The sequence below is a fragment of the Chaetura pelagica genome, unplaced genomic scaffold (genome assembly GCF_000747805.2).
Source record: "Chaetura pelagica isolate M959 unplaced genomic scaffold, ChaPel_1.0 scaffold530, whole genome shotgun sequence".
Lineage (NCBI taxonomy): Eukaryota > Metazoa > Chordata > Aves > Apodiformes > Apodidae > Chaetura > Chaetura pelagica.
The window spans coordinates 114,598-127,116 of record NW_009951793.1 but is presented as its reverse complement, the minus strand read 5'-3'; the positions used below and the strand labels follow the sequence as shown (position 1 = coordinate 127,116).

General features: G+C 46.1%; 1 protein-coding gene across 1 annotated transcript; it reads right to left on the bottom strand.

The window, feature by feature from the left end:
• Nucleotides 1-3,112: 3,112 nt before the first annotated feature.
• Nucleotides 3,113-12,318, bottom strand: PICK1 (protein interacting with PRKCA 1). Its single transcript, XM_010003043.1, has 12 exons — nt 12,218-12,318; nt 11,286-11,397; nt 10,678-10,806; nt 10,488-10,554; nt 9,124-9,213; nt 8,664-8,717; nt 8,502-8,564; nt 7,495-7,628; nt 6,620-6,712; nt 5,579-5,629; nt 3,687-3,831; nt 3,113-3,422 (listed from the first exon to the last, which is right to left on the bottom strand). Exons 1-12 carry the CDS (start codon nt 12,256-12,258, stop codon nt 3,178-3,180), a joined length of 1,224 nt encoding a protein of 407 aa, XP_010001345.1. The 5' UTR covers nt 12,259-12,318; the 3' UTR covers nt 3,113-3,177.
• Between the last annotated feature and the right edge of the window lie 201 nt (nt 12,319-12,519).

Here is a 12,519-nt window from a genome sequence, read left to right as displayed (position 1 = left end):
CCGCTTCACCTTAGAGGCCCTGGGAGAACCTGTGACCATAGTGAGGGATCAAAAACTAAGCAGAGGGCTACAGGGAAGGCAGCTCATGGGACCATCAAAAGAGGTGTTTCATTCCATTCATTGACTGACTACAAATTAATGGGTAATGAGCAAAGCCTGAAGGATCTGTAAAGCCATTTAAACCCAGAGAGGATGTGGAGACATGAAGGAAAGGTTTCCAGGCTAGATGCTCCCCAGCAAGGAGCAGAAAATGATGAGCAAAATAAACCTGCTGAGGAATGGCAGTTTAAGAAGAGACAAAAAGCCAGGTTGGACAGGGCTTTATGCAGCCTGGTCTAGTGGAAGGTGTCCCTGCTCTTGCAGGGGGGTTGGAACTAGATGATCTTCTAGGTCCCTTCCAACCCAAACCACTCTATGATTCTATGAAATTGGAGGGGAGAAGGTAAACCCCATGGGGCTGTGCCCTGTCCCACCATGGCTAACTGTTGTTAGCTCTGATCGTCAGCCAGTCATAGCAGTGACTTTGGGCTTTTTTCTGTTCAAATTTGCTTAGAAATATCCCAAATCAGACTAAGCACCACAACAAACCCCAGATGCAAAGCTCTGGGACAACGAGAAGCAGCAGCAAGGGTGCTAGAGTCCTGCAGGCATTCACTCACTGCCCTGCAAGCTTGTTCTCCCCACAAGGGAAGATCACTGTTTCTGCTCTTCTTGACCAAGATGCTCTGTAGCTCTCTCCCCAGCAATCCCAAACCTATCCAGGTTTTCCTTATTTATCAATACCGCCTCCAAGAAGCAGCTCCAAACTTCCCAGAGGTCCTCAGCATGAAAAAAACCCCTGCCCTCAGCAGCAGCAGGCAGGTCCCTTGTTTCCTTTTCACCAGTCAACACTCCCCACTAAGGTTCCAGCTCCTTAATCTCTTCTCAAAAGCCCCTAGGGTACATGATCCTGATGCAGATGGTGCTGTGAGACACCCATCCCTTTTCCTTCCCCTCCACCAGCCAGGCTGCAGAAAACCTGGCTGTGCTGCCAGCCACTGTGGCTTTCAGGCAGGCTCCAGTGAAGCATTTTCTCTGCTCCTCTTAACTGCTCTGTATTTTGGCACCATGAACAGCTCTGAAAGAGGATAAGAGACTTAAGCATCAGCTCAAGCTTATGATGCAACAACTGAGCTGTGCAGGGAAGCTGGTTCTGGAGGGGTGCAAGGATGCCATGGGGCAGGACCAAGGCAACTGGTGGCTTTACAAGGCTAGTGTCCTGCTGGGAAGTGACGATACAGAGAAGCTGGTATTACATGGAGGACTGGCCTTGGTAGAGCATTTCTAAGCCTCCTCCTCTGGAAAGTGTGCTGCAGTGACCACCACAAGTTGGCATAGGGATTATCCACCAGAAAAAAAAAAAAAAAAAAGGCCAGCACATGACATCCATCTTTCCATCATTATATTTAGAGATTAAAACCAATAGAGGATGAGCAAACAAATCTTTAAAGAAAACCCATGAAGGACAAGAAACAAAATGTCATATTTTTCTTTATTAGAGACAACAGTCAATATATCAGAGCCTTTTAAAATCTTCCAGAGCAGCCTGACCATGGACAACTTTCTTCCAGGCACCCACAGCGATGACAAAGCTCCAAAAACAAATTAAAGAGAACAAAACAAAACAGAAAACATCTCGATCATAAATTAATGTCCTTAAAGAACTTCTCTCACTACCACTAGAATGTAATGACAGAGAAGGCCTTGCCTCTGAGAAGCACACCACGCCTGGCAGTTGTGCTGCCCACTAAAACAGAATGTGCCACCTGCATCTGGGGTCAGCCCACACAGGTGGAGGGAGAAAAGGAGGAAAGAAGCAGCCTCACTCACCTTGGTTATCCTTTCCCTCCTTCTCTTGTGCTGGGGAATGGGATGTTAGCTCCTGCTTCTGGCTAGCCCAGAGACAGCACAAAATGGCTGTGCAGAGAGGAGAGCAGGGGCTGGTAGGGGTGGCATGCTAGTCACGTGGGACATGCAAAATGTCCAAGTCTCTACCTACAGGTTGCATCTTCTTCTCTCCACGAATCTTCCTGTCTCTCCTCTCTAGTTTGGGGATGGTGCATCTCCTCTGTGGTTCTAAGGTGGATCTCTGCACAAGGGAGGAGTGTGCTGCACATCCTCAAGATGTGCATTTGGTTACTGTCCATCACAAGGAGCCATAAGAAAGGTGAACGATGGAAACTCATGCAGCTTTGCCGTTATTCCCAGGAATCTGACTGCCTCAGACAAGCACGTTCGCTGCACTGCTGCAGAGTAGGAGGACTCCTTCCTGAGCCAGGTCCCTCCTTCCTGCAGGGCCACATCCTGAAGAATCCTAGCCCTGGGGTGTAGCTATGGAGTGTGCAGGCAGTGCCAGCTCTGCAGGAACTCAGGGACTATGAAGAAGATAGCAGCCAGAGGAAGAGACTTCCAAATCTTTGCAGCAGGGTTGCAGCAGCTCAGCATGCCAGGAAGTGACTTTCACCAGCCCCTGCTTTGAGAGCTTCCCCAAGCCCCTCAGATGGGGGGTGATCAGATCACACCTACCACCACCAGTTCTAGGTATCACCTTGGACTTGCTGCTATTTCTCAAAAGGAGTGGCATAGAGAGCCGGGAGTGGTGAATCACCCTACAAAAATTGGTCCTGCAGCCCATGGGGTCAGATGGAAGACACAGAGGAAGCTTAAAACAGGCCAAAGAATGGGAAGCTTAAGACAGCTTGAAGTGAGATGAAGAAAACAATGCTGGTGCTAACACTTTCCCATAGTACAAGGGGAGGACAGAAGGGGCTGTTCTTGACATCTAGAATAACCTCCAGATGTCTAACCAGAGGAGAGTGGTGCATCCCACATGCTCAGCCACGTCCTGTCTGCACACAGAGTCACATGGAGGTGTCATAGGGGATTTTCCTCCCCACACCTCAATACCCGAGTTGGGCAGAAGAAGTCTCTGGTGGAAAAAGGACTATCCAGGCAAACAAGTAAGGGAACAGAGAGGAAAGCAGAGGTTGGTCCCAGTCCAACCAGCTACCCCCACCCAAAGCAGAGGAGGAATCCCAGGCCAGACATACACAGAAAGTCACGGAGGATGAATCGCCATGTGAAATACATGTTTTTATAACAGTCTGCAGAGTCTTTCCTCTGGCCATGCTGGCACACTCAGGCATCATCAATGAGCTTTTCCCCATTTGCATCCTCCTTCCCGCTACCTTCTCTCTCGCTTTCTCCTTCTTCATCTTCTGCCCCGTCTGTGTATGTGTCCTTCTGCCCATAGCTGAGTGTGGTGCGGGCCAGGTCCACCTCAATGGGAAAGACATCTGCATCCTGGAGCACGGCATAGCAGTCATCGTAGTACTTGGACATGGTGGAGACAAAACGCTGCAGCTGGAACACGATGTCTTGCACTGCAGGGGAGACATGTGGGGAACAAAGCAGGTGAAAACCCCCTTCACAAGTACGGCATGAAGGCTGTGACCAAGCCTCCCTCACCAGTATTAATTCCAGTCTCCCACGCATTAATCCTTTTTGGCCCGAGGACGGATGTCCCAGGCACAGCCACAGGATGGTGCTACAGCAAAGATTTCTGAGGTGAGACAACGGCGGAGCGTGAAGGCCAAAGCCATGGCTGCCTGCCCCCTGCAGGTGCCGGACGCAGGAGCGCTACTCACCGTGCTTCTGGTCCAGGAGCTCGATTTTCTCTAGCACGTCCTTCCTCATCTTGGCGAAGCGCGTGCGAGCCTCCTGGCGGCAACGCAGGATAAGGCGGTACTCGTAGTTCCCGGTGCTGACCCGGTAGAGGGGCTCGCCCAGAGCCTGCCAAAAACAGCGACATTCTAGAGACTCCCGCATCAGTGCTTGTGCCCAGAGCTTGCCTGCTGCTGTGGACTCAGTGACCTGGGGTTATTACATCCCTCTCGAGCTCGCTGGAACTGCAGCGAGGATGCATGAAACTCAGAACCAGAGAAAGGTCTGGGTTGGAAGGGGCCTTTAAAAGCCCAACCCCCCTGTAGTGAGCAGGGACATCTTCAACTAGATCAGTTTGCCTAGAGACCTTTGAAGGTTCCCAGGGATAAGGCATCCACCACCTCTCTGGGAAACCTGTTCCAATGTTTCACCACCCTCAGACTCAAAAATTTCTTCTTTGCATCTATTCTGAATCTACCCTCTTTTAGTTTAAAACTATTTAGCCCTTACAAACTTTTATTTATGCAATTATGTCTCATCACCTTTTGGTATTTCATTTCAGCCCCACAGGGGCAACCACTAAAGTGCAGCCATAACTGGGGGGCAAATGGCAGTTGGTGTTAGTAAAAACAGGCTTCAGAAATCACTGATATGAGGAACACTGAGACACATCAACAAACTGGCATTCAATGGGGCCATTCTGAAGGCCAAATACACCCCAACCATGGTAAAGAAAAGTATCACTACTAAACAAAGGCAGGACAGGGACCCTTCAATCCAGCATGGAGAAGTGGAATGGCTTCTAATCTGAACAATTAAAACAAGCACTGTGAACAAACAAGGGAAAAGTCTGAGGGATGTATTAATTTATATCAACCACGCAAAAAATTCTGCCCTCCTCTGCAAGCTTCACCCTATTTTGATTGCATGTCATATCACACATCTATTCAGGGAAACCAGTAGGGAGGGACCTACATGTTGTCCCACTAAACAGTTTTTGAGATAAAGGGGTTATATCTGTTAGCAAAACAGCAAACATTCTACTCTTGCACCTGCAAAGATAACATGCATAAAAATATGTTACCAACTATGGGTTGGTAGCGCACTTTGCACATGTCAGAAATCAAAGATGTTACTCTGCTGGGCAAGACTGGGATTCTTTCCTTTCCATTTAGGAGGAAAGATAAAATTAAAGGTTGCATTAGGAAAGTTTTATTTCTTCCTGGCACTGGGCAACCCAAAAATTCAAATTCCTGTTCTGAGATCAATACCTAGGATAAAACAAGATCTTCCTTATGCAGGGAAACTGGGCATTTAGGGAGCACCTTTAGTGGTCTTAAACAGAGATGTTAAGGATCAGTTGTAAAACTCTAAACCTGATAGCAAGCTGTACTACTGAAAAACCCTGTTGTTAAGGGAGATACTTTAATCAGTTTTCCTAAACTGCAAATGCAGCTTTCACATGCATTTTGGTGGAGCAGCTAAGCCTCCATTTCTCAGAAACAAGTCCTGAATTAATGATAAGCTGTACACTACACATAAATGGAATCTGTGAAGATAACACCTTAATCCTCCTTACACAAGCTAATATTACTTTAACACTAAGACCGGCAACCACTGAGCAAAGGCACCTCAGAGGAGACGGCTGGTTCCTCTACAATTCCACAGCACCAGTGATTCAGTTATGGACAGTGTTTCCTTGGTACCATTTAGGGATTTCCAGTTTCTAATATGTTAAGAACAAATGTGTGCAATTCTTAGGACGTATTCACTGGCTGGGCACACACAGGCACAGGAGCCCTTTTGCAATGACAAGGCAGAGGGAAGCTCCAGAAAGAGAGGATGCAAGTGTCCTTGCCACAGTGCTGGTACTCACAATGCAGCTGTACTCTTCATCATCCATCTCTTTGACTTTCAGGCAGTAGGACTTTGTGGGATTTAAAAACAAAAAAAGGCAAAAAGCAAAACAAGAAGAAAATATTAAGAATTAGAAACAATATAATTATCAACCACAGCCATAGGGTTGTACCAGTTCAAGCCCTACTTCAATGCTGCAGCTAGGGACACTGGGGAAAGCACACTGGGATCTGAGTATATTAAACATCACAGGTGGAAAGAAAATCTATTTAGAGAAAGACAAGGAGAGAAAACAGTGGGAAGAGGGAAGGTGCTTGTTACTTCTATTCCTGGAGCAAATATTTTAGATAGATCCATAATACTTTTAGCATAACCTAAGTAAGAGGAAAATCCTGCACTCATCTACTGTGTAGGAAAACAGAGTACCAGGAAAGTATGAGAAGGGAATAAACAAAGAGGGAGGAAAAAAGGATTAATTGTGAGAAGGATTTATGTGGGAAGAGAGGCTACCATATTCACTTGCCTTAGGGCTACAGCTCCAAATACTTCTCTAAACTGGTAAAAGGAAATAGTTTCCTGCAGTTATAGAACAGATGTACTTAACAACCCTACCCTATTATTTTTGTGTAGAAAACAAGAGGTGAGTGGAGTGAAGAAGTGGGGAAAAAAGTGTGGTCTAAATGAAAACAAACATGATTTGACAGTGGTTTAACCTGGCTAAAGAAAAACTACCTGAAAAATACAGACTCTGAGGCTATTGAGCTATTTAAGGTAGCTCAAGACTGTAAGTTGCATAGGAACTCATCAAAAATAAACAAGGAAACTCATTTGGTCATGTAGAAAAGAAGTCCCCTGGGTTCTGGGAGATCTCTCTTACCAGTGAGACCTACTGGGTCAAAAGCAGGTGTCTGAATCTCAGTAATCCAGCAACAGACAAAGAATTGGAAAAAATAATGCATTCTTGCATGGATTGTGGAAGGATGGATGTGTGACTGTGTAGGAAATTTAATTTCAAACAGTGCTAAAAAAAGGAAAATAAGAAAAAAAAAGAGTGACTCACCAAATACTCAAACTTGACATCCAGGTATTTTTTGATAGTCAGTCTTGTGTCAGGAATGGCTTTATTCAGATATGTATTCAAGTCAGTAAGCATCTGCAAGTGAAACATCCAGCTGCTGAATGTAAGACCAAAAAGCATGACCACAATTCATCAAGTGCAACCTTCTAACCAGCCCAGGCCATGAGGCTGACTCGAGTTAACTCTTTTTAACTGGAGTGTATCTGAAAGAAAGTAACTGATCTTGACCCCAAACTGCCAAAGTTAGAGCATTCATGACAGTCACCGACACGTGGTTACAGCACTAGAAAGGCATGTCTCACTTCTAGTCTGAATTAGTCCTCTTTCAAATAATCTTGTTTCAACTTCAACTTGACCTGGAAACCACTCTTCCTGGTTCAGAGGCCCACTACCCAACGTTGTCCATCCAACATGGCACTTAAAGTGGTGCTCAAATCAACATTTAATCCTCCCTTTTCTAAATCAAGTGGACAGATCCTCTGTTGAGACTCTCACTCAACTGTACTGATTGAAATCCTCAGACTGTTCCTGGACTGCTTATCCAAACTCTTTTAAATTTAATGACATCTTTTAATTATGAATACCAATATCAGGGAAAGGGCTCTAGGGAGTGCAGTTACCAACCTACCCCCTCATCCCCAAAAGAAATGGAGACGAATAGGCTCATGTGCAAAAGTCAAAGAGACAAGACCAGTATATTCACTTAGGTTTTTTATGAAGAGAGCTCCCTGAAGGAAAGCAGACAAAGACAGTTCTTCCCACAAAGCATGATCTTTTAAGACTGCACCTTCAAAGACAGGCTTCTGTCTTTCTAGATTCCCCTCTTCTCCCTTTACTCCCATGGTTAAATTCTTTACCGGCTTAATTGTTTTCAGAAGGTGAATCCCAAACTTCTCAATGTTGCGATGGGCATCAGCAAATTTCACAAAGGCTTCACTGGCAGCTGGTTGTGGCTCCCGTACACCAATGACAGAGAAAACGTCTCCAAATGCTGGGTGAGAGTATAAATAAACACAAACACATGAACAAAGAGGTTGACCCTGGAGAAGAATCTTGCCTCCAGTGTTACAGCTCCTCCCCATAACTTTGCAATTAGCTGGGGGATGATGCTACATATTCCCTAAGGACGGCGGGTTGGCAGGGCATTTCTTTAATGGGATTCACTGTGAGGAGCTCTCATGAGACCACACCTGGAGAACTGTGTCTAATCTTGAAGCCCCAACACAAGAAGGACATGGAGCTCCTGAAGAGTCCAGAGGAGGGCCACGAAGATGATCCAAGAGATGAAGCACTTCTCCCATGAAGACAGGCTGAGAGAGCTGGGGCTGTTCAGCCTGGAGAAGGCTCCAGGGAGATCTTATAGCGACCTTCCAGTACCTGAAGGGGCTACAGGAAAGCTGGGGAGGGACTTTTTACAAGCACTTCTAGAGAGAGGGCAAGGGGCAATGGATTAAAAGTAAAGAGGTAAGATTTAGGTTAGACATTAGGAAGAAATTCTTCAGTGTGAGGGTGGTGAGACATTGGAATAGGTTGTCCAGTGAAGTTGTGGCCGCTCCGTCCCTGGAAGTGCTCTGAGCAACCTGGTCTAGCGGGAGGTGTCCCAGCCCATGCAGGGCGGTTGGAACTAGATGATCATGAAGGTCCCTTCCAATCCAAACCATTCTATGAATTCATGAATGTCTCATGAGAAGGACAGAGCCTGCAATAGCACCATGGCTGCTAACACCAGGAGAGCAGCCCTTCCCAGCTGATTTCTGCAATATTTAGTTTTTGTTAAGTGAAAGAATCACACAGCTTAGGATGGACTAAAACCCCTGAAACTGGTTATCAAAGATTTCTGCTCCCTTAATTCAAGATTCTTTACCTCTGTGTGTCTGGGATAGCTCAAAGAAAGCCCTGAGAAGACTCTTGGTATGCTCTGTCAAGCCTGTGATGGAAGACAGAAAAACCAATTGAGTCATTTCATCAAAATATGGTGGAGGCATCATTCCCTCCCATCTGATGTCCGATGGAAGACACAGCTTACCTTTGTATAACTCTGCAGTCCTATCCAGCTCCTCTAATCTCTTCACTAGTCCATCTAAATGGAAACAAGAACCAGAATACAGAATTGCAACAGTCCAATCCAGCACATGGTTAAGACTTGACCGATTGGAAAAACATCATTTTCATATTTTTGGTTCAAATTTGTTTCCCCCAGTCCAACTAGGGAAGCTTTTAAAGTAACTGCCAACCACTCTTACAGTGTGGCATCATCATCTACCAGCATTCACTAAGTGGGTCCCCATTTTAAATTAATTTGACTTTAGCTAACATTTAAATGGCCCCAGTGACAAGACAGATCACTCAGGAAGGGCAGGGGCAAACACAACAGCAAAGTGTAGTAGAAGGACAGAATTATGAAGGAATAACATGACTATAAAATGCTGGTAAGCACAAGAGGGTAAGTGTTTTCTTAAGAAAACGTCCTCCTGGACAGTACTTACCATTGCAAAGTATGGCTCGGCTTAATCCCAGGGCATCTGCTGTCCCTGAGCTCATGTTCTCTACCAGTCGATGCTTTACCTTCTTCAACACTACAGGCCAAAAGAGATTTGCAAACCAGGCTCAGGGTCATTTCTCTGGGCATAAAAAGCACCCCAGCACACCTCACCACCTTCTCAGGGATTGAATAAACTGGCTGGTCTGAGCTTAACTCACTACTGAGGCAGTGAGAAGGAAAAGAATGCCATAGGGGCTCAACATTCGGTCCAGCCATGCGTAACACATCTATCTTCTGTCTGTTCTGCTATCACATATACTTCCATCAATAGAGCTCCAGCACCTCTTTTGGAAGACTATTCCAATAAATCCCTTTCCTATAAGCTACCCATCATGATATTTAGAACTAAACTTTGCTTATGCTACTTGCTGTATTACTTTCAGGAGACAAGACTGAAAGCATGATAAATAGGATTTAATGCCCAACATTATCCCTTTGCTTACTTACATCTTTTGGATCTTAGTTAAACCCTTTTGTCATCCTTGATGGAATTAATTTCTGTCTTTGGCAGTCATACCCTGCAAATTACTAGAGATAATTATGCCCTCTTAGGAATCAAATGACTTAGCTGCATTTATTTAGAGGCAAACTTGCAGGGGTGCCAAGTGCCTGCAGCTCCCAAGAACTCAGCTGGAGCCACAGTGTTCAACATCTCTGGAAAAGACCATATTCTCCCCACACTTTTGTTTCCCCAGAAATCCATTCTCAGTCCTCACCATTTTCTTGAACCCCTGACAATTAATTAGCACCTTAATCACCATGAAAAGAAATGAAAGCTTGAGGAACAGGTATTTTTTTTTAGGAAAGTGAAAAAGTTAGATCATATAACAGAGACAGCCCTGTAGGCCCAATTCAAAACAGACATTGTTTTAGAAATAAAGCCTCCTCTCTCCTATAAAATTTAAGGTTGTACAAAACTCACTGAATCACTCCAAGCTGAAAAACTGCAACCAGTGATTTCTGACAGACTCATTTCTGTGTACAGCTGCAACACTCAACAGACCAACATGACTTAGATGTATTAAAAATAAATACATGAAATTATTATCTACTTGAGTTTCACCATCCATGCTAAACACAACACAGAAAAACAAGCCTCCTGCAACAACAGTCAAGCCTCAACTTTCAGGACTATTTCCAGAAGTCAGGGAAGGGTTTTTATAAACCTGCAAGTCTCTTTAGCAGTACCTATCTGAAAACAACTGAGTTGTGAAGAGAAACAGAATTATAATTTTGTTTTCAGCTGGGACCAATCTTTCAACCCTCTGTGTCACTTTAACACTCTAGGCAGAAATAAACCAGTCTTACCAATATCCAAAGACTTGCCCTGCTTTGGGTCAGCCTGAAGCTTGTTGTAGTGAATCGTCACTTCTCCCTGTAGAAAGAGCAAATCCACAACTGCTGTGCTGGAAGCCAGTAGCAGTGTCTTTCTTTACCAGTGGACAATAAACTGTCAACTACGACCCAAGAGCTCCGGTGTCCCCCTCCTACCTCTCACCTTTACCATCTGTATCATCTTGGCCACCTCCACCTTGGTCTTCCCTTTGACAGACTTCCCATTGACTCCTGTGATTTCATCTCCAGCTGCCACGGTGCCATCTAAGGCTGCTGGGGTGTTATCAAATACCTAGAGGAGAGGAGAAAGAGCACAGGTAGTCTGGGACTGAGAGGGAGGTGAGTGCAGGGCTGAAGAGCAAGAAAGGGACAACTGCATTCCTCCTATTTAACCAAGCTGTATTTTGGTCATGGGGCACTCACAGTTTTTTTCCCCCTTTCCTAACTAAGAGGTAAGCTGACCATCTTGTCCTCTCAGGAAGTTCTGGCTTTCAGGATGTTCAAGTGTAGGACTCCTTGATGTTGAGAATGTCACGCCGTTCTCCTGGGAATCCTAACTTGCTCTCCAAAGAGGAGGATAATTTCTAAAGTCTTAAATTTGGTTCTTCCACACCTATTAGGTACTAGGGTAAGGAAATCTTATTCACTGGGAAGTGGGATGATGTCTCTCACTTCGAGGCAAGCAAATAGCACAGGGCTCTCCATGCTTCCCATCTCCCAGGCCAATGCTGTTGGACAAAGGTGGTTTATTCTTCCTCCCTGAGTGCCCACCTGGACAATGTAGAGGCAGGGGCAGTATTGTGCTCCTCCCCCAATGCTGATCCCAATCAGGTTCTGAGAGTCTTTCTTCAGGGTCACCGTCCCAGGTACAGTAGGGATCCCCCTAGACCAGGAAAGAGGGGATGAATAATGGAACACAGAAGGCATCTCTGAAACAACCCCAGTACCTGAGTGGGTACAAACTGGAAACGCAATGGGCACTGCACATTTGGGCTCCCCACATTATCTGTGCCAGCAGGAAGGCCTTCTGGGCTACCTTTTCTGAGACTACGTGCATGCAAGGATTAGAGGTGGGAGAGACACCCTCATCTATCACTAGGCACTGGGGAAACACTACCCTGTTTTAGAGAGTGTTTCACCTGCTCTTACTGCTGGAGTGAGGGGAAAACTCACACAGTGTAAATGAGATGCAAGACAAGTGCTTCATGTCAAATTCACTGCTAATCTCATCAAACCTTTTCCTGGCTCAGGAAATGCTGGTGCTCATCTCTTTGCAGACCTACAGACTAGAGAATTTATCTCACCTTCTTCCTGCCTCTGATTATCTTTCCTCCATCATATATGTATATTTTTTTTCTGGTTTAGGTCACTAGTTGACACAAGATCTGTCACCAATGAGAACCCCAGGGTTTGGGCTGGAAGGGACCTTAAAGATCACCTAGATCCAACCCCCCTGCACGGGCAAGGACACCTCCCACTAGACCAGGCTGCTCCAAGCCCCATCCAACCTGGCATTGAACAGTTCCAGGGATGAGGCAGCCACAGCTTCCTTAGGCTACCTGTTCCAGTATGAAAACCAAGCCTGACTCTTCAGCACGCAGCGTTCAGAGGTCCATTTATCCGCTCTCATTCGGTCTTGGCTGCCAAGATTATTCCCACTGACAGCGAAAGAAACCCCAGGCAAAGACAAGCAAAATACTCACAGCTTATCTTCCTCAATGTCATAGTCCAAATCCGCGAACATCTTTTTTTGGTTCCGTGGGGCCTGTTCACCTGGCCCTGGTTATTCCAAACCCCCTGGGAAGAAAGAACAGACCAAACCCCAATGCACCGGCGAGCTCAGGAGGTCACGGCGGAGGTTCACCCCGCCACCCGTGCCAGTCCCGGTCTCCGGTTGCTTCTCTCGGCGCTCGGGGATCCCATGTCCGGGAGGGGCGTCCCGGCGGCCGCAGCCCGGCCTGCTCCTGCGGGGAGGGGCGGCCCGGCCCGGCCCGGCCCGGTAGCG

What these genes read in the sequence shown, in the direction of transcription:
- PICK1 (XM_010003043.1), bottom strand. Translation starts at nt 12,258, where the DNA reads ATGTTCGCGGATTTGGACTATGACATTGAGGAAGATAAGCT. An exon ending in GCTATCCCAGACACACAGAG is followed by an intron (nt 7,629 to 8,501) that starts GTAAAGAATCTT and finishes ACTCTCACCCAG; the next exon opens with CATTTGGAGACGTTTTCTCT. An exon ending in TTCTGAAAACAATTAAGCCG is followed by an intron (nt 6,713 to 7,494) that starts GTAAAGAATTTA and finishes TTTCACTTGCAG; the next exon opens with ATGCTTACTGACTTGAATAC.